This window comes from Lissotriton vulgaris, chromosome 3_1, assembly GCF_964263255.1.
Source record: "Lissotriton vulgaris chromosome 3_1, aLisVul1.2, whole genome shotgun sequence".
Classification (NCBI taxonomy): Eukaryota; Metazoa; Chordata; class Amphibia; order Caudata; family Salamandridae; genus Lissotriton; species Lissotriton vulgaris.
In genome coordinates this window covers 1,720,440,506-1,720,461,955 of record NC_141689.1, presented here as the reverse complement: position 1 = coordinate 1,720,461,955, position 21,450 = coordinate 1,720,440,506, and the positions used below count along the sequence as shown (strand labels likewise).

Here is a 21,450-nt window from a genome sequence, read left to right as displayed (position 1 = left end):
AAGACGGCTGAAATGCCAGAAACCGGTCCCCGGTAGCTTGTTTCCTTTCTGGTGAAGAATTGGCTTGGTAGTTTAGTCTGCCCTGTTCCCATGATGCACTGGGCCAGGGACAGACTGATTTGCATATAGCCAGGTTCTAAGCTGGGATGGTGCAGTGAGATAAATAACGGTGATGGATCAAGCCCTGATCTTTGGACTGGGTAAGAGTGGTCTGCTTAATTCAGACACTCTGTTCATCACCACCCCCTTTTCTGAATCGTTTTTGGCCACTATAGGTGTGGCAGGGTATACTCAGACATGAGTCCCTTTCTCACTGCACCATCAGGATTCAAGCAAGCCGGGCCGAAGACGGCTGAAATGCCAGAAACCGGTCCCCGGTAGCTTGTTTCCTTTCTGGTGAAGAATTGGCTTGGTAGTTTAGTCTGCCCTGTTCCCATGATGCACTGGGCCAGGGACAGACTGATTTGCATATAGCCAGGTTCTAAGCTGGGATGGTGCAGTGAGATAAATAACGGTGATGGATCAAGCCCTGATCTTTGGACTGGGTAAGAGTGGTCTGCTTAATTCAGACACTCTGTTCATCACCACCCCCTTTTCTGAATCGTTTTTGGCCACTATAGGTGTGGCAGGGTATACTCAGACATGAGTCCCTTTCTCACTGCACCATCAGGATTCAAGCAAGCCGGGCCGAAGACGGCTGAAATGCCAGAAACCGGTCCCCGGTAGCTTGTTTCCTTTCTGGTGAAGAATTGGCTTGGTAGTTTAGTCTGCCCTGTTCCCATGATGCACTGGGCCAGGGACAGACTGATTTGCATATAGCCAGGTTCTAAGCTGGGATGGTGCAGTGAGATAAATAACGGGGATGGATCAAGCCCTGATCTTTGGACTGGGTAAGAGTGGTCTGCTTAATTCAGACACTCTGTTCATCACCACCCCCTTTTCTGAATCGTTTTTGGCCACTATAGGTGTGGCAGGGTATACTCAGACATGAGTCCCTTTCTCACTGCACCATCAGGATTCAAGCAAGCCGGGCCGAAGACGGCTGAAATGCCAGAAACCGGTCCCCGGTAGCTTGTTTCCTTTCGGGTGAAGAATTGGCTTGGTAGTTTAGTCTGCCCTGTTCCCATGATGCACTGGGCCAGGGACAGACTGATTTGCATATAGCCAGGTTCTAAGCTGGGATGGTGCAGTGAGATAAATAACGGTGATGGATCAAGCCCTGATCTTTGGACTGGGTAAGAGTGGTCTGCTTAATTCAGACACTCTGTTCATCACCACCCCCTTTTCTGAATCGTTTTTGGCCACTATAGGTGTGGCAGGGTATACTCAGACATGAGTCCCTTTCTCACTGCACCATCAGGATTCAAGCAAGCCGGGCCGAAGATAGCTGAAATGCCAGAAACCGGTCCCCGGTAGCTTGTTTCCTTTCTGGTGAAGAATTGGCTTGGTAGTTTAGTCTGCCCTGTTCCCATGATGCACTGGGCCAGGGACAGACTGATTTGCATATAGCCAGGTTCTAAGCTGGGATGGTGCAGTGAGATAAATAACGGTGATGGATCAAGCCCTGATCTTTGGACTGGGTAAGAGTGGTCTGCTTAATTCAGACACTCTGTTCATCACCACCCCCTTTTCTGAATCGTTTTTGGCCACTATAGGTGTGGCAGGGTATACTCAGACATGAGTCCCTTTCTCACTGCACCATCAGGATTCAAGCAAGCCGGGCCGAAGACAGCTGAAATGCCAGAAACCGGTCCCCGGTAGCTTGTTTCCTTTCTGGTGAAGATTTGGCTTGGTAGTTTAGTCTGCCCTGTTCCCATGATGCACTGGGCCAGGGACAGACTGATTTGCATATAGCCAGGTTCTAAGCTGGGATAGTGCAGTGAGATAAATAACGGTGATGGATCAAGCCCTGATCTTTGGACTGGGTAAGAGTGGTCTGCTTAATTCAGACACTCTGTTCATCACCACCCCCTTTTCTGAATCGTTTTTGGCCACTATAGGTGTGGCAGGGTATACTCAGACATGAGTCCCTTTCTCACTGCACCATCAGGATTCAAGCAAGCCGGGCCGAAGACAGCTGAAATGCCAGAAACCGGTCCCCGGTAGCTTGTTTCCTTTCTGGTGAAGATTTGGCTTGGTAGTTTAGTCTGCCCTGTTCCCATGATGCACTGGGCCAGGGACAGACTGATTTGCATATAGCCAGGTTCTAAGCTGGGATAGTGCAGTGAGATAAATAACGGTGATGGATCAAGCCCTGATCTTTGGACTGGGTAAGAGTGGTCTGCTTAATTCAGACACTCTGTTCATCACCACCCCCTTTTCTGAATCGTTTTTGGCCACTATAGGTGTGGCAGGGTATACTCAGACATGAGTCCCTTTCTCACTGCACCATCAGGATTCAAGCAAGCCGGGCCGAAGACGGCTGAAATGCCAGAAACCGGTCCCCGGTAGCTTGTTTCCTTTCTGGTGAAGAATTGGCTTGGTAGTTTAGTCTGCCCTGTTCCCATGATGCACTGGGCCAGGGACAGACTGATTTGCATATAGCCAGGTTCTAAGCTGGGATGGTGCAGTGAGATAAATAACGGTGATGGATCAAGCCCTGATCTTTGGACTGGGTAAGAGTGGTCTGCTTAATTCAGACACTCTGTTCATCACCACCCCCTTTGCTGAATCGTTTTTGGCCACTATAGGTGTGGCAGGGTATACTCAGACATGAGTCCCTTTCTCACTGCACCATCAGGATTCAAGCAAGCCGGGCCGAAGACGGCTGAAATGCCAGAAACCGGTCCCCGGTAGCTTGTTTCCTTTCTGGTGAAGAATTGGCTTGGTAGTTTAGTCTGCCCTGTTCCCATGATGCACTGGGCCAGGGACAGACTGATTTGCATATAGCCAGGTTCTAAGCTGGGATGGTGCAGTGAGATAAATAACGGTGATGGATCAAGCCCTGATCTTTGGACTGGGTAAGAGTGGTCTGCTTAATTCAGACACTCTGTTCATCACCACCCCCTTTTCTGAATCGTTTTTGGCCACTATAGGTGTGGCAGGGTATACTCAGACATGAGTCCCTTTCTCACTGCACCATCAGGATTCAAGCAAGCCGGGCCGAAGACGGCTGAAATGCCAGAAACCGGTCCCCGGTAGCTTGTTTCCTTTCTGGTGAAGAATTGGCTTGGTAGTTTAGTCTGCCCTGTTCCCATGATGCACTGGGCCAGGGACAGACTGATTTGCATATAGCCAGGTTCTAAGCTGGGATGGTGCAGTGAGATAAATAACGGTGATGGATCAAGCCCTGATCTTTGGACTGGGTAAGAGTGGTCTGCTTAATTCAGACACTCTGTTCATCACCACCCCCTTTTCTGAATCGTTTTTGGCCACTATAGGTGTGGCAGGGTATACTCAGACATGAGTCCCTTTCTCACTGCACCATCAGGATTCAAGCAAGCCGGGCCGAAGACGGCTGAAATGCCAGAAACCGGTCCCCGGTAGCTTGTTTCCTTTCTGGTGAAGAATTGGCTTGGTAGTTTAGTCTGCCCTGTTCCCATGATGCACTGGGCCAGGGACAGACTGATTTGCATATAGCCAGGTTCTAAGCTGGGATGGTGCAGTGAGATAAATAACGGTGATGGATCAAGCCCTGATCTTTGGACTGGGTAAGAGTGGTCTGCTTAATTCAAACACTCTGTTCATCACCACCCCCTTTTCTGAATCGGGAAGAAACAAACAACATAACACAGGGAAATCATTCACAGCAGTCAGGTGACCTTGGATAATGGCAAAAGGCACATTTGGTTTAGGCAGAAAAATGCCAACTTCCTAAAAGGTGAATTTTCAGAATAGTAATTTAAAATCGAACTTTAACCTCTAACAGGATTTTACATTAGAAGTCAAATGAGTGGAAGAATAATTTCTCTGTCGGTTTCAAAACTGGAGTTATCACTTAGTAAGTGTAATAAGGGGAACCAGGATTAGTCTAAGGTAGAAATAGCCTTGCTACAGTGATAAACGACTTTAGGAGTTTTTGATAAATTAGGACATGTGAAACTTAAATACACATGTCACATCTTTTAGATACCATGTACTCATCTCTACGAGCCTTTTGGGCCTTCTTTAGGGGTGACATACAAGTATTAAAAAGGAAGGTTTAGGCCTGTTAGAAGGTCAATTTTGGCACATTGAAATGGCAGTTTAAAACTGCACTACAGACTGCATTGGCAGGCCCGAGACATGTTTTCCAGGACTAGTTTAGCCGGTGGCACAATGAGTGCTGTAGCCCACAGGTAGCATTTAATTCACAGGCCCTGGGTACAGATATTCAAAAAACATAGGGACTTATAAGTAAATTAAATGTGCCAATTGGGCTATGACAATTTCACCATGTTTAAGAGGAACAGAACAAGCACTTGTTAGCAGGGGTAAAGTGCACAGTGTCCTGATGCCAACAAAACCAAATTCAGTAAAAATAGGAGAGAGAAAAAGTCTGGGGTAATACCATGCCAGGGATGTTAGGTCTAACACCTAGGAACAAACTGGAGACTTAATACCTGCCAGCAGACAGACTCACAGGTAGTAGCTAAATTGAGGGCTGATACTGTATTTATAGGGAAATTAAAGTTTAGTAGAGTCTCAAAAAAGTCTATGGGAGGCTTACAAAGCAGTGCTGAGGGAAAGGCCCCAAAATGTTGAAGCCAGAAAGAAAAAAGTAGGTTGGAGAAACTATATCATATGGAATTCAACTCCTGTAAATGGAAGAAGATCTTGTGAGAAATAATACACCTTAGCTGCTGAGATAGTGTGAGACACAGATGCTCGCATACTAGAATGAGGGGAAAATGGGGCACAACAGGAGTACCTGGCCAGAGAACAAAGTCTCTAGAAAGTGGGAGCAATGCTGGTAGACAACATAGTTTGGTAGATGAGTGATGACATCAAGATGGATAAGTAAAATAAACAATGAGAGTGGAAAATTGAAAGAGACAGATGCAGTGATGTTCAAAGAAGTAGCCTGATATAACAGGACCTTTTATCAGGACAAAAGCCTGGAATGAGAAGAGGTAATATATAAGTTCCTAGAGGAATTTGATCTCCCAACTCAGCTAAGAAATGATAGGCTGACCTTTGAAGAGAAGATATCCCTGGAAGAGGTAGAGGAGGCCGTTAAACAAATGATAACGAGGACGACACTCAGTCCTAATGGGCTACTAGCTGATATTTACAAGAGATTTTCCAGACTGTCAGCTCCACGAATTCCAGAACTACTCAACAAGGATGAGAATCAAGGGTGTCCTGACACCTGATCCACATCAAGCTGTTATAATTAAGCTACCCAAAGATGGGAGACCCATACGTGAATGTGCATTTTGCAGACCTATCTGCCTTCTGAATGTATTGGATAAAATGATGTCAACTATATTAGCAAATAGAGTGCTTACAATAATTAAATGAGTAGGTAGTGCCAGATAGAAGAAGCACTTTTTAGCAGGGAAGCAATACTTTTAATGGTTGAATAATAGCACTTTGGTACAGTGAGTACCTTCAAGCCTATACTTCCATTTCCATTTCAAGTATGTAAAAATATCAACATATCTCAAAAATAAAGTCATATTTTGGGTGAAAATTAATTCCTGGTACAGGAAATATGATCTGGAATATTGCAAAACTTTACAACGTGGACTTAGGCCACCTGGTCCCTCTCATACAAAAGGCCTTTCTTAAGTTTAAAAACACCAATCAATCCATACTGGATTCTTTAGATTGTGCCTAGTGACACAAGGCCTAATTGAGTCCTATTAATGTATCACACTGACACTATTCTCACAATGCTGTGGTTTAGCCTAACACTAACATATTTCTGTTTCAATAAGTTATATAATACCAGCAGCGTGGTATTGCGATGAAGACAAGCCTTGTCTTAAATTACGCTGGCATTCCCATGGACTAGTGGGATTAAAAGAGGTTGTGTGTACTAAACAGTTAGAGAAATATGCAAAGCATATGGCAGCTTGGCCGGCATATATTGATGATTCGTTATGAATATGGGATCGCAGTAAGATAGACACTTCATGAGAGCTCTCAACTAAAATAATCTAAACTTGAAATGTACAACTACAACTATAAATCCATTACATATGTTTATCTCAAACTTGAGATGAAAATTTGCACACTTGCTTCTAACAGGAAAGAAACTGTGGGAAACATTGTCCCACATGTCTTGCTACGAGTATCCTTAAGGGGTAACTGATCTAGGCAAGACGTAAATGAAGTTGTAAACATGATATTAAAATGAAAGAAACATTCTGTTAATTGGTCCCTGGTCAAACACTGTCCTAAATATGGGATGGAGTCAGCAGTACAAAAACTAGGGTAAATAGGAGGGACCTCTAAGGTACAATAAAAATATGAATGAGTTGCCACCACGTTTAATATCACATCCAGCAAAGGTCAAGACAATATTCAAGAGCCACGGCAGAATACTGCAGTGTGATATGCATACAAAATCAAAGCTTCAGGGCAGTCTCGATAGTAGCTCTAAGAAGCCCCGGTCTCCTAAAAAATCACCAGTATAAAGCCATAAGTAAAGCAATGCTATCAAAACCTGGTTTTAGTTAACACACATTTTTACTGATTGGAGAGCTTGTCACAACAATGCAACGAAAACCATCTATTTTCTACCCCCCACTCTAAAAAATTAGGAGTCCTGTACACAACACTGTATATGTAGCAGATGTGCAAGAATGTCTGTGCTGTATAGAGTGTAAAATGAGTCCCATCACTCGTTCAAAGAAGAAAATCCATGAACAACAACCTCTGACAATGCCATTAGGCCTTCGCCTATGTGGGAACTATTGGCTTTGTCAACGCCTTTTAGAGATGATGTAAAGCAGAGCATTAGAGACTTTTGGAAAGGAGACAGACACACACACCCTGATGTTTATAATTAGAAGCTGGTGGTTTAATGAAATTCTGGTTGCCCATTTAAATTTGTTTTATGGATTTTTTAATGGTTACATGAGTGGTTTTTCCTATGTCTGTGGGTTATTTTATGCGGCCTTTTGGTGTAAGATTATCAGGGAAGCACATCCCACAATATGTCATCATGTCAATTCTGCTATGTAGGAATGGTACAAACATAAATCGGACCATACATGTCTGAGCTGGATTCCTTCTTTCTCTTCTTACTTTTCTATCTACCACTTTACATTACAAAGGGTGTCTCCTTAATGGATTAACATTCATGGAAATCATCCAAATTATAAGGATTTGTGAAAAATGAATGACGGAATAGTGAAAGAGTATCTAGTATCATGTTTTAAAAGTAAAAAATGCAACATATTTGTTTAACTTACTCGTACTTTGATATCCTTGTACTTGATATTAGAAATCCCCATAAGAATGAGAAAGCGAGAGAGAGAGTGAGTCTGTGTTTCATGTATGATGGGTTGGAATTGAGGGGCACACAGGTATTTTTATAATATCTATACTTGCTTAGTATTTCTGTTATATACACTAATTTAATAAAGGTTTGATGTGTATTGAAATCATTAAATTCAGAAAGAGGAGTCTGAATGGATTAGTAACAAGACCTTTAAAAATCAATGCAAAGTGAGTACCATCGATTTTCTTCCACACAAAAGAGTATTGTTTGCTAAACGTCAGTAGCAAGCCTTCTGTTGTTGAAAACCAATTCTGCTTGTGTTGGCTATTCTACAAACAGATACTATGAGAGGATTATATATAGAGCATTTTCAGATATTATTGAAGTTTTTTTCAGCCTTCACGTTTCCTCCCATGAGTGAAGTACTGACACCCGACCAGACGACTCTGGGAGGGCCAGCGTTTTATCACAGGTAATGTACCTAGTACCCTAGTTAGTGAGCTACAATCTCACCTATGTTACTGCTAAGTATTTCCTGTGACTGCAAGGGACAGTGAAGAAACCAGATTACAAAATGTTGCCTTTTTTGTTATGACAGCTCCTTTTAGAGTCTACAGCTTCACCTTCATCCAGTGCATCTTGGGGTCAGTGTGAGCCAATAGGAAGGAGCCACATGGTACCATTTGCTGGAAATCCAGCTTAGAGCCCAGCAGCCATATTCAGAAAGATGAGCTCATGGCACGCTCAAGGCAATAGTCAATGGCAATTTTAGCAGATTAATGTGCCATCACAATGATAATCCAGTCCAATACCAAGTGGACATCATTAAGCACTTCATGGTGCATTTCTTTGAAGAGGGCTTCTGAAAGCCTCTACATGGTCTCTCAAAGAGACTTATCTTACTGATCAAGGAGGACAGTGGAACTGGTCCCTGCACTAGTAATGCTGAAATTCCACACATTTTTAGATCCTTGGAGTCTAACCTCTTGCCTTCCTGGTGCTAAGGACGATGACGCGAGACAATTAACTTGGCATGAATACCTAGCCCTTTGGTTTGGAATACAATAAATGACTATCTTCGTTTGTGGTTTGAAATTCCTTACACTGCACGCTATTGCTGTTGTAACAGAGCCAGGGAAAAGAAAACTGCCTCACAAACACTTCGGTACCTGGTAAATTTACCTGAGGCAGAGACTGGCACTTTCTTTCTGACACTGTAGACACTGCAGTGAGAACTTTGATGGTGGAACGTCTTTTATAGTTGAAGAAGAATTTGACATTGAAACTTTTGACATTAAAGGATGCCTTAATGTTAAAAAAAAGACTTCAGTGTCAGGGGTGACATTGAAACTTTTGACATTAAAGGATGCCTTAATGTTAAAAAAAGACTTCAGTGTCGGGTGATTTTCTAGCCATTGAACAGGTCATCAATGTATTTGCCATTCTAAATTGCATACAACCTCTCGACTGGGATTTTTCAAGAACAATGCAGTTTTTCATTGCAAACCTGTTCTCAGTCCAACCTTTGGATAGGGACTGGGGTTAGTTACATTCTGAACGGAGTTAGGTTCTAAAGGTAGAGCATACACATTTCCTTGACTATAGGACCCACAACAAATTCCAACTCAGCAATCTGATACTTTCAAGTATCTTTCTCTCTCCCTCGAAGTTTGATATGCTTTAAATTGGTGAGGTTTTTTTTTAGAATTATTCTTTTAAAACTGGCAATCCTTCAAGTTGTATAAATCTGGGGGAGAAGTCACACAAGCATTTCAAGATCCTTTTCGACCTTCTCCACCCTCAGGTGTGCAAAATCACAAACGCTAAAGGCTTATTAAAAAACATTAAAGAATAAATATGTTCAGTTAGATATGTATGGGAACCTTGAAAACAGGTTGAGTTCAGTGGTGATAAACCGAGGTAGCTATATGTAAATGGCAATGTGGCTCACTGGAGTTCAGGGTGTTTAAATGGGTAATGTCCTTTCTTCAACTTTGTTAATTTGCTGCTGATCAAGTTTCACTGCCCTCAATTTCCTTCCTTTTTAACTTTAAGAAGATTACAGAGAAGGTATTTTGACAGTCTAATTTCTTATCATTGTCTTTTGTAATTGGAATGGTCCTTTACGTAAAACAAAGATGTATAAAATTCTGTTAATGTGGATATCAGATGGACAAACAAATACTAATTTTGAAAAGAGATTAGCTCTTGGGAAAGTACTCTGCAATATTGCTTCTAGGTGGGACAGTTCAATTTATACGAGTTCAATGGAGTATTCATGACCGCAAACTACTGTGAGAAAACTATACAAAGAAGTAAAAGGTTGGTCACTGCTTTGTACGGGAACACTTAAGCTTAATGCATGCAAGCTAATAGTTTTCTAATTAAGTAATTCACAAAGCATTAACTAGTAGCTAAACATGTCAATTCCTTTGCTTACCATCTCCACTCTCTCGTTTGCTTCCTGAAGTTGACGAGTTAGTTGTTGAAAACTAGTCAACTGCTCCTGAAATGGGACATTAAAGCCATGAAATTACTATCACAAAGTAATTACTTTGGCAAACACACAGTTTGACAAACACAATCAGGTAATCAGGTTGAAGAAACATTTTGTGATCACAAGTGGTAAAACCTAAACCTAAATAAAGGTTATTCAACTATCATCCCAACATTGCAAAATTATAAAAAATTGTTCTTATGGCAGAGTCCTCCCTAGGAATAGCAAGGCAACATACTTCGCATAAACATAAAATGATCTATCATTCAACTATTTTATATAGAAATTAAAAATTAAACCAACACTTAACCGGCCACCTCGTGAAGGAAAATGACAGATACGAGTTTTACAATTTACAATTTTTAAAGCATGAAAAACCAATGCACTGGCAGACTGGTAACTGAAGTAAATTACATTTTTACATAAATGCAGCAAACTCCATTGATGTTATGGCAATTCACATAATTTAACTTAACAAAACAATGTATTAAGAACCAGAATATAAATAAGCACAAATTGGTTCATTTATTACTAGAGTGCAATGCTTTATAAGGTAAAATGTGAACTTGAAAAATCATGCAAAACTATAAAAACCAACACACGTTCAAGCAAATTCGTGTTCTTATTGTTGTCAAAGCTAGACAAGTAAGGAGATGAATAATAAATTAATTTAACCAAGTGTCACTTTTATCATTTCAAAATATTTCTGCAACTCCACCACGTTCTTCCTTTCCTGGGAACAGATAGCTAAAACAAACACTGGGCAAAAAAGCAAACAGGCTCACAAAGATCTTGCTTAGCAACAACGGGTAGCACACAGCACAAGCGACAACCAGGGCCGGACTGGACGTAGCGGGCACCGGGCAATCCCCCAGTGCGCCGTACGGGTGGGGGCCGGTTTGAGGCCCCTGGGGACCGTTTTTGTTACAGGGCCATTTTTGCAGCATAGCTGCAAAATCAGCCCTGTAACAAAATCGGAAGAAAACCGGCCTTGACAAAAAGCTCGGCGGCACCCACAACTCCCCCCACCGGGGGGCTGCTGAGCACTTTGCCAGGGCCGGTTTTGTTTCCCAGTTCGGCCCTGGCGACAACTCAATTTACGTGGCAGATGCTATATTTTATACAGTAGATAAGCAGCATGACATAATAGCTCAGTTGGTAATGTGATTACAAATATCCATGAACAGAAATTAAAAACAGAAAACAATTATGAAAAAAGTATATTCACAGTTGAAACCTTTCAAAAAAAGAAATCTGACAGTGCTGCTACCAGGCTCCAACTAATAGTGCCCTTGTACAAAAGAGTGGGTGCCTAACATCTGGCATTTAGAGTAGTTCTACAAACGCAAAGTTTATAAAAAAACATAACATTTTAAATTATGATCCAAATATCCAAAATGACTTTGAATTTAATATCAAATAAAAAACTTTGAAGAAAGCCCAAATGGCAGTCCTACATTAACACAGAGTAGAAGGTTTCAATAACATTCAAATTCAAATTAACTGTATGCCGTTCACACTAAAAACAATAAAATACATCATCAGACCCAACAATAAATACAAACATTTAAAAGACCGGTGAAGAAGACAAAATATCATACGAAGAGAAGCATAACATCTCATAACAAGCAATACATCGATCCAAATTCGTACAACCTCATATGAAGTCTTAATGAATTTACAGGTTGTTAATAAATTTCACTTAGCTGCGAATAACCTTCTGATCTTCATCGCTTGCTAGATATAACTGGCAGTAGTCAAGCAAATGATGTAACTTTTTTAAGAAAGATAAGAGGAGGTAGAAACTAGTTCAAACTTAAGTTCCTAGGAAGTCTTTTAAAATAAAAAAGGTCCGGAATAAAATCACCCAAAAAATAGAAATTGCAAGGTGCTAGGTAGAGAGCACACGTCACAGGGACACATAGGTAGGTTCTCAATACTGTCTAACTGTTTGAGGAACATCACCAGTAGATTAACTATGTTAAGACGGAACTGCATCAATGCAAAATTACGTGAACATTCATGACTGTTAGACCTGGTACCATTGGTGTGGGTCTCCCTTCCATTTTTTGCTGTTGCCTCCTGTATTTTTGCTATGTGTTTTGCTGGTCTGGATACTTTGGGCACTTTGCCACTGCTATTGAGTGCCAAAGTGCAAGTGCTCCCTATTGTAAAGTATTGTATTATATTAGTGACTCCATGATTGGTTCTTTTTTCTTTTTTACTTGTCAGACCCTAGTACAGTGCACCATGTGTGCCCAGGGCCTGTAAATCAAATGCTGCTGGTGGGCTTGCAGCACTGGTTGCGCCACCCACAGAAGAAGCTTGTAAAATGTGACTCAGGCCTGCCATTGCAGAGCCGGTGTGCAGCCTGGGGCTGCCACGTCCACTTGGCAAGTGCACCCACTTTCCAGTCCCTAAACTTTCCCTTTTCTACAAATTAGTCACCCCTAAGGTATGCCCAAGGGCAGGGTGCATTGTGTGTAAAAGGTAGGACATGCCCTGATGTGTGTAGCATGTCCCGATAGTGTATTACAGCCAATTTACTTTTTCACTATTGCAAGGCTACCTGTTTCCATAGACCAGAATGGGCAGTTTGATTATAACATCTTATAATCCTAACTGATTCAGGGAACTAGGTAGAAATTCGAGTTTAGTATGCCTGAACTAACAATGATAAAATACATCTTTTAATGCAGTTAGTTTTAACATTCTGTGTTTGAAAATACAATTTTTAGAAAGTAGGTATTTTCTTGCCTAACCATTCAAGCCTGCCTCTGTTAGGTTGTGCATTCCTTGTCTGGTTTGTGATTGATAGAGGCTGGGGGGCTCCAGGAAACCGGGTGAGTCAGCACAGGGCTGAATAGACCTATCTGCATGTAGAGTGGTGGGAGTAGCAGCACCTGGTCATGAATAGGGCTGTGCCTGCCTTCCACATTTCTGGCTCCACCTCCTGTCGTGTGTCTGATGACCCTGGCCCACACTGTCAAAGAAAAGAAGGAGTCCTGTAAACAAAGTGCTCCAGGACTGCACAGAACTGATTTGGACCAGGTACAGACACTCTCTGCCTTCAGAGACAGAGTATATTGGTGTATAAAAGGGGGGACCCAGAACTTTAGATCACTTCTGGGAATCAAGACAACCCTTTGCCAAGGAGAAGAAACAAGGAAGCTGTAAGGAGGAGACTGCCCCTGTGCTGTGCTGTTTGGCTTAGCCTGCAGTGGTCACTTTATTTACCAAGGAAAGGAGAAAAGGAACTTTGTGTGTACTTTTGCAATCTCGAAGAAGAATCTCCAAGGGCTTGATTTGACTCCTGCCTGAAGTCTCAGGGATACGACACTTCACCACCAGCTCCCCTGAATTTCCTTGCTGTGTAATTCTGCCTGCAGAGAGGTGCCTACTGTTGTTTGGGCCCTCTGAAGAGACTGCGAGTCGCTGGGAGCTGGAAGTGCGATACAACGGGGAGAAGCGTCGCATCGCCAAAGAAGCGTGTCGCCGTTGCATCATCGATGAAGTGTGTCGCATCACCGGAGAAGCGTGTCGCCGCAGCAGAGGTCACCATCGCATCACCAGAGAAGCGTGTTGCAGAGCCTGTCGCGGCTCAGAAGTTACCGAGTTCGCCGCACGGCCGCTGGGCGTGCACGCATCACATCCATCGTTGTCACATCGCATCAAGACGCCATTTTCTCGCATCGTACCAGATCATCACATAGCTTCGAGGCGCCATCTTGTCGCATTGCACCGGATCACAGTAAGAAAGTGACGCATTACCTCCTCTCTGGTAAGGAACCGATGCATCACCTCCCCTGTGCTGCAGTAAGGAACCGACGCATCACCACCCCGAGGCAAGGAACTGACACATCAACTTCCCTGCGACCCTTTTGTTTGTATTGCGTGACTCATCCAAGGTACTTTGAGAGTAAAGTGTTGCATTTACCAATTGAGCTAAGCTATCTCTACCATTTTACAGTCTATTTTTAATTACAGTATTGTGGATTTTTGTCGATTGATCTTGTGTTAAGTCTAGTAAAGATTACTTATTTTTCTAAACTGGTGTGTGTTCATTTTTAGTGTTTTCACTGTATTACTGTATGTGTTCACAAATGCTTTACACACTGCCTCGGATATAAGCCTGTCTGCTCGTGCCAAGCTACCAAGGGGGTGAGTAGGGGTTATTTTAGAAGTGTACACCCCTACCCTGACTATAAGCAAGTTTCCCTATTTGGCAAAAAGTACCTACCTCTGCCAACTAGAGACCCCCAGGTCTAACAATGAACATTATTAAATTAGGTTGGACGCCATTCTTAGTTTAATAAAACGATAATTGGGAATAGCTGCAATTTTGTGGCCATCACTTCGCAGAGACGCTGAAAACGGAGCTTATAATTCACCTTTTGTCATACAATGCATAGACTCAGGGTTATCAAATATTCTTGAATGCCTAAATTGTTGTTTTTAATGTACTTTAACCGGGATATGTGATGAGTAAGATTTAAAGACAGGTACTCACGTAAGACCGCTCTAATGAAAGCTGTCAAAAGTTTTGTTCAGATGCCACAATAAAAGAAGACATAAGAAAATAAGTTACCTACCAGTAACTGCAGTTCTTCAGTATTGGTATCTTTCATTGATTCACATACTTGAATCATTCCTCATAGTCAAATTACGGTACCAAAATAAAGCAGAAGGTATCAGTATCATAGGCTATGATGGCAATGAAAAGTCATTTTAATAGCCTATCCATGTCCTTATTTTTTTTTTAAAAAGAACCAAACTTGAACTATAACCAATCAGGCGACAGCATCCAAAACAGAGGCCTCAGATTTTCGAGCACAAGTAGGAATAAATAATCCCTAGCTATGAGGGGAGTCTCTAAGGGGAGGAGGGTGGGCCACATGTAAATCTATGAAAGATACCAATACTGGAGAACTGCAGTATTTGATCTTTCATAGATTTACGTGCTTGAATCAGTATAGCAAGCAGTTTTTGTAGGGAAATATATAAGTAGTAGAAGTAGCCTTTAGGATAGTGGGTAACAGTCTAAAACATATGTCTATATATCCATGTATGTATAACTTTGCCTAAATAGTCCATATATTATAAGACAATTATGTAGTATACAACCTATCATATACATTAGTAAAGACATATTAACATCACCTACAGATAATGTAAAACCGCCTGTCCTACAGCTGTATCCCTCTTCTGCGCCGATTCTAGGCAGCAGTGCTGTGTGAACATGTAGGTGTTCTTCCACATTCCACCACGACATATCTTCCCCAGCGGGACGCCTGCACATAGAGCAGCCGAGGTAGACGCTGTCCTTGTTGAGTGCGTCATTGTCCTTGCTGAGAGTGTCTTGCCAGCTTTGGTTTGGCAAAAGTGCATGGTGGTAGAAATCCATCTTGCAAATGTTGCTTTCATGACTGCCGTACCTTGATGAGAAAGTCCGTAAGAGGTCAAAAGCTGATCAGTTTTCTGGAGTGTTGGTATGATGGAGATCGAATTTAAGACATCTTTTAATGTCGAAGGTGCAGAGAGAATTCTCCGCCAAAGATGACGGATTTGGGAAAAAACATGTATGATAGATTTATTGATATGATATTTCTATGGAGCCATGTATGTCAAAGGACAAATGTGATATAGCCATTGAGAAAAGATTGTATATATTAGAAAGATAAAGAGTTTTTGTAAATAATAATTGTTGAGTATGCATAAAAGGTTGTAATGTACAGAATGTTTTTAAGTTGACGAGGCACTGTAATTAATGTATAGCAATGTATTAGGAGTTGGGTGGTATCGGTATGTGGGAGTGCCAAACCAATGCCCACCTGTAGGGTAGGGTATCCCAAGACCATAAAGTGTATATATAAATGAATTAGAAATTATAACCAAATCAATCTGTAAGACGTTAATAATTGTAGAACTGACATATTAATTGTTATAATGTTTTCATCCTTTAGTTTACAATCATGAAACATATACAGAATTCCTGAGGAAGGCCTAGTCGAAATGCGTTGAATGGAATTTTGGTTCTGTATATAATCATGAACTACTGTATTGTAATCTGAGGAAATTTGTACCATGCTTACTTTTTTGTATCCTATGTATGTGTAACATAACAATTGTATGAAAGTTTATTTATTTGATATTTAAAGAGAAAATAGGTAATGAATTCACGAAAAATCAAAAAAATAATAATGCAATAAAAAAGAAAGTGAAAACATATATCAGGTTATCAAGTTGTACGAATTATACAATTGTTTAACGTCTTGTTGATGATTTTAACCATGCACAAAACCCGGTGCTGATCTTGTGTTTTTCTAAAAAATAGTTTCCTTACCAGGGTTTATCCTGTTAGGTAGGGGCCCCATTCTTCCTTTCATGGTATTGTCACGGCAGGTCCGTGAGGGGTTCAAGAAAAGATTTATCCAAACACTATTTAGGTTAGAATAATTAATTCTTCCGATAGGGATACACTTATTTGTCAGGGGTGGGGTGGTTGGGCACTGTCACTAGTTAGCATCCCAATGGTTCCTAACCTTTAAACCATAGTTATTTATGATTCAATAAGAACAATTTATACTATTTAACATGGCTAAGTTAACCACTTTTGTTTTTTCGGACGAACAATTTGCAGATATGGTAGGAAGTTCAGTCACCTTTGGAGAATCTACATCACTAAGACAAGACAAAAATGAAGACATCAATATTCTGTTAGGACTGAAACGTGTAGAGCAACATGGACATTTTATGCTACAATATTTGTAGGCTGGAGTGATCCCGCAAGGCCTGAGGGTGAGAAACATACCAGGGCTATTTGTTCACATCGAGGAGTTTCTGGAACGCTGGTCGCTTATATCCAACCGGTGTTCCAGAGACTACATGATGTTAATAGTAGAGACATCCAGAGATATGCTACAGCAGCTGGCAAAAGAAATTGCAGACCTGGAAGAAAAGATAAAAAGTTCAGGGATAGTAGAAGATGTCAAGAACAAGTTAGATGAAATAGAAAAATAACTCTGCTCCTATTCAGATTACTTAATTAAGAGGAAGACAGAAAAATTGCAAAAGGATATTAAGTATTATAAAAAAGAGATAACATATCCTTACCTTTCTGACAATTTCTACAAAAATTCTGATAATACCACTGACACTTGGGGATATAAAACATCTAAATATGGAAAAAGGGTTAACACATTCTCTGAATCATCCGACTCGGATGTCGATGATGCCTATCATGATGGAGGCTACCAAAATTCAAGATCTAACTCTAGGTTCAACAACAGGCCGTCTTTTTTAGAACGACGCCAGATGAGGCGAAGCAACTGGAGACCGCAATATCAGCCGCGGTTCCAGAATGCTCCACTTCAGGAATTCAGTCAGTTCCCGGAAAATCAACAGATGACTTACAATCAGTATCTGGAAACGCGGAACAACCGATATTGGAGAAGTTAGAAACACTACCAATATTTAACCTTAGCAAATCCCATTTGTCAGGAGATCTAGTGTCCGTTTTGTCCAAGGGTCTTACTTTTGCCCCACATTCGGAATTGAACATGTTTGATTTATTTAGAGACTTGCAATCCTTTTTTCGTAGGATTAGGCTCAAGTTCCTTTTTCAGGGACACGATGAAACCATGGATGTCACCAATTTATCTGGTTTAAGGCCTAAATCCCTTTTCACCCCCATGGCAGATCAACTCCCACCTCAGGTGGCCATATTTGAACAACTTATTTTTGATAAATTTACCAACATCACTGCCCACACCGCAAGAACTCTGTTCAATTTAACTCAATCAGGGTACAAAGCCTTACATGAAATTAAAACTAATAAAGACCTGATGGTAAAAGCTTGCGATAAAGGCGGAGGCATTGTAGTTTATGAGACAGCTAACTATATCTCTAAGATGGAAGAAATGCTAGGTGACACACGGTTCTATGCACCGATTATGAGAGACTCAACACCTCAAACTATGATCAAAATCAAAAAAGCAACAGACAAAGCTTTGAGAGATGGAGAAATTTGTAAAAAGGAATGGGAATATCTTAATGTAAGAAATCCCAGATTGGCTAGCATATATGGGATCCCAAAAGTGCACAACGACTCCCTAAATCCACCTTTAAGGCCAATAGTAACAACAATTGGCTCTGTGACAGACCATTGGCCAAATATATAGATGCCATCCTATGTCCACATATCTCTCGTATTCCTGGATATGTGCAGGATACAAGACATATTATAAACTTGGTGGAAAATGTCAATTTTTGTGATAACATCACAGCTCTTGGTCACTATGGATATAGAGGCATTGTATAGTAACATTTTGATCATGGGTGCTTTAGAAGCAGTTCATTGGTTTATTCAAAAATACAACATAACATGCCCCTCTATATTTGTTTTGGAATGTTTAAAAATCGTCTTAATGGACAACATATTTGAATTTAATGGCCAGCTATTTAAACAACAACAGGGAGTCAGTATGGGCGCTTCATGTGCACCTACCATTGCTAACATCTACATGTCTAGATTTGAGAATCAATTTGTCTTCAATGAAGTAGCACCGTTCTATGAATCGGTGACCGGATGGTCACGATACATAGATGATGTGTTCTTCATCTGGAATGATAATGAAGACAATTTGCATCAATTTTTTGAGTGGATCAATGTATGTGATATTAACATCAAGTTCACCCACCATATTGACAACAAACAGGTGGAGTATTTGGACGTCATCATCAAACATCAGAGAGGTATACTCGTTGTGGACTTATATGTTAAGCCCACGGCGAGGAATACCTTGTTACATTATGACAGCTTTCATCCCACAGTACAGAAGAATAGCGTCCCTTTTGGAGAATTTCTGCGTCTCCGACGCAACTGTACAAACATATCTGATTATGATGAAAAATCAGTCATGATGAAATCCAATATTTTGGCACGTGGGTATCCTAGAAAAATAGTACGGGACTCATATAAGCGGGCTCGCTTCTATGATCGCCAACACCTCTTGGAACAGACTAAAAAGAAAAAGGATCCTGGCTTGGTGTTCATTACGAAACACTCATTATTGAATGAAAGAATTAGACAAGTAGTGTGTGCCAATTGGCACATTCTTAATGTAAATTTATCTAAAGAAAATCAGTTGCCTAAGCCCATGTTTGCCTACAAAAGAAACAAAGAAACAGATCACTAAAGGATCATATTGTAAGATCACGTATGACTCACAAACCCACGGTTTGTCAATTAACCCTCACTAACACACAGCCAGTTCAAGGAACATATAAGTGCTTGAACTGCAAATCATGTGAAACAGCTATTCAGGGCCCATCCCTACAGTTTAATAAACAGACTATTAAGGCTCAAGACTTAAATAATTGTAGAAGTACTAATGTGATATACCTGATCATCTGCCCATGCCAGAAAGGGTATGTGGGTCAAACAGGTAGATCCATAAATGTCAGACTAAGTGAACACAGGTCAGCGATAAGAACTCGCAAAATGGCAGCCCGTATGGTTAGTCATTATCTAGAACAACATCATGCACCGGAAGACATGACCTGGTATATCCTGGAGAGAATTCATGAAAAAGCAGGGTCAAACTCAGAGAAAATAAGAAAAATGCGAGAAGTCTACTGGATTTTTGTTTTGGGCACGGCTGTTAGTGGGCTAAATATGGAAATCCCATGGGATCAGGGAACATTGTAGGCTTACAATATTAGGTTACAAGACTCCCATGTACTCCGGTGTGTTCTCTGAATGTGGAGTGGAAGAATATATTGCTATTATGCGTTTCTGTAATGTCTATGCGTGTACTCCTGTGTACCTTTTAAAAGTGGAGTGGCAGAATATATTGCTATTGTGTGTTTCTGCAATGTCCATGCGTACATATCTTATGCTTACAGAATCTGAAAATTGACAGTGGGACCCGATTTGCAATTTGGCTTAAATTACGATCTGAAGTATCTATTTAACATTATACATTTTAATTGTTAAAAAACTCATGAACATCAACTATAAATATAGTTGTAATAAATTTACCAACTCAATATGGATTCCATGATTATAAATGCACTATCATAGAATTTCCCCTCTTATGCTTACAGAATCTGAAAATTGACAGTGGACCCGATTTGCAATTTGGCTTAAATTACGATCTGAAATATCTATTTAAAATTATAAATTTTAATGGTTAAAAAACTCATGAACATCAACTATAAATATAGTTGTAATAAATCTACCAACTCAATATGGATTCTATGATTATAAATGCACTATCATAGAATTTCCCCTTGATAGACAAATACGAATAGCCATTTCAAAATGGCGTGGCTTTTAGTTGGAACTCATCCGTAGGAAACAACCAAACACATAGTCACGGCAGCTCTCGCGAGACTCTGAAATGTTTGGCGTGCTATCGGCAGATTACTTAAAAAGTGTCAGTGTAAGCGCGTATAACATTTGAGGAGGTTACATATCGGAGAGTCTGGATGTTAGAACGTTCATTTACCAAGTAAATCACCGTGGCTAGAACAAATAACCATTTTAGATTAAAAAAAAGCTAGTATACACGGAAATTCGAACCGTATTTAAAAACGTCTATATTAACAGACTATAGGCCAGTATAAATGGGGACTCGAACCACATTTAAGATTGTCTGCACTAAACGGACTGTGGTTCTTAGGATAGGTACTTATTTTTTGGAATATAACAATCGGCTCGTGGTACTCAATTAATGTTCGGATTGTTAAATTATAAAAGAATATCTTGGTACTCTATTAATGGTAACAGTATTAAGAATAGGTATATCAGAGGATTAAATTAATTATTAAATATATGATGATTGGTCTATGTCCATTTTATACGGCAGGACAGATGCATGGCCTCAAGATCAATTGCAGAAACTGCATACGCCAGGCAGAAGCCAGGAAGACTTAGTCGCTCAAATTTGCGAGTCTCAGGTACCGATAATAATTTACGTATATAGTAGATAGGACAAAAATGGTAAATGAAAAGAGTCCACTCCTTATGCGTCATAATTTATTCCCCGATGTGTAGGATATAATGAGATCTTTGGAGACGTTGAAAATATAGGAAATCTGAAATAATCTGTGCCATAGGGACCAGGCTTCGACGTCAATAGTTAGGTATGTATTGGTCAACTGATATTAAATGGGTCTGTGTAACCTAACTCTTGTGGCCAGAGTAGTTCCCCGTATATCTTACGCTTATTCTTTCTTTTTAGTAGTGAACCATATAGAGGAATTATATACAAGCTGAAGTCTTTGCATCTTTTAAACAGTACTCGTCCTGACTCATGGTACTGAGATTCACATACAGGTACCATAGTGCAAATATTATGTGAGATTGCATGAGGGTCCCTTTGTTAATTAGAGAATATTATAAATTGTATGCATATATTGGGAAGCACTCAATGGGATTAGAACCAATGTATGTAATTCGAGATGTTACAGGGAGGTAAACATATGTCTTCAGTAACAACTAAGCTATACTATGAGCGTAACCATTATGTATAGGAACCGCACGGTGAACTACAAACATTGATTATGAAACTGTGCT

At 40.6% G+C, this 21,450-nt stretch overlaps 1 protein-coding gene across 1 annotated transcript in view; it reads right to left on the bottom strand.

Moving 5' to 3' along the window:
* SCLT1 (sodium channel and clathrin linker 1) overlaps positions 1-21,450 on the bottom strand; it is a 511,633-nt gene that overhangs the window by 305,058 nt on the left and 185,125 nt on the right. The window contains exon 7 of the mRNA XM_086962162.1: positions 9,813-9,878. Within this exon, the coding sequence (XP_086818288.1) occupies positions 9,813-9,878 (66 nt within the window). The remainder of the gene's footprint in view (positions 1-9,812; positions 9,879-21,450) is intronic.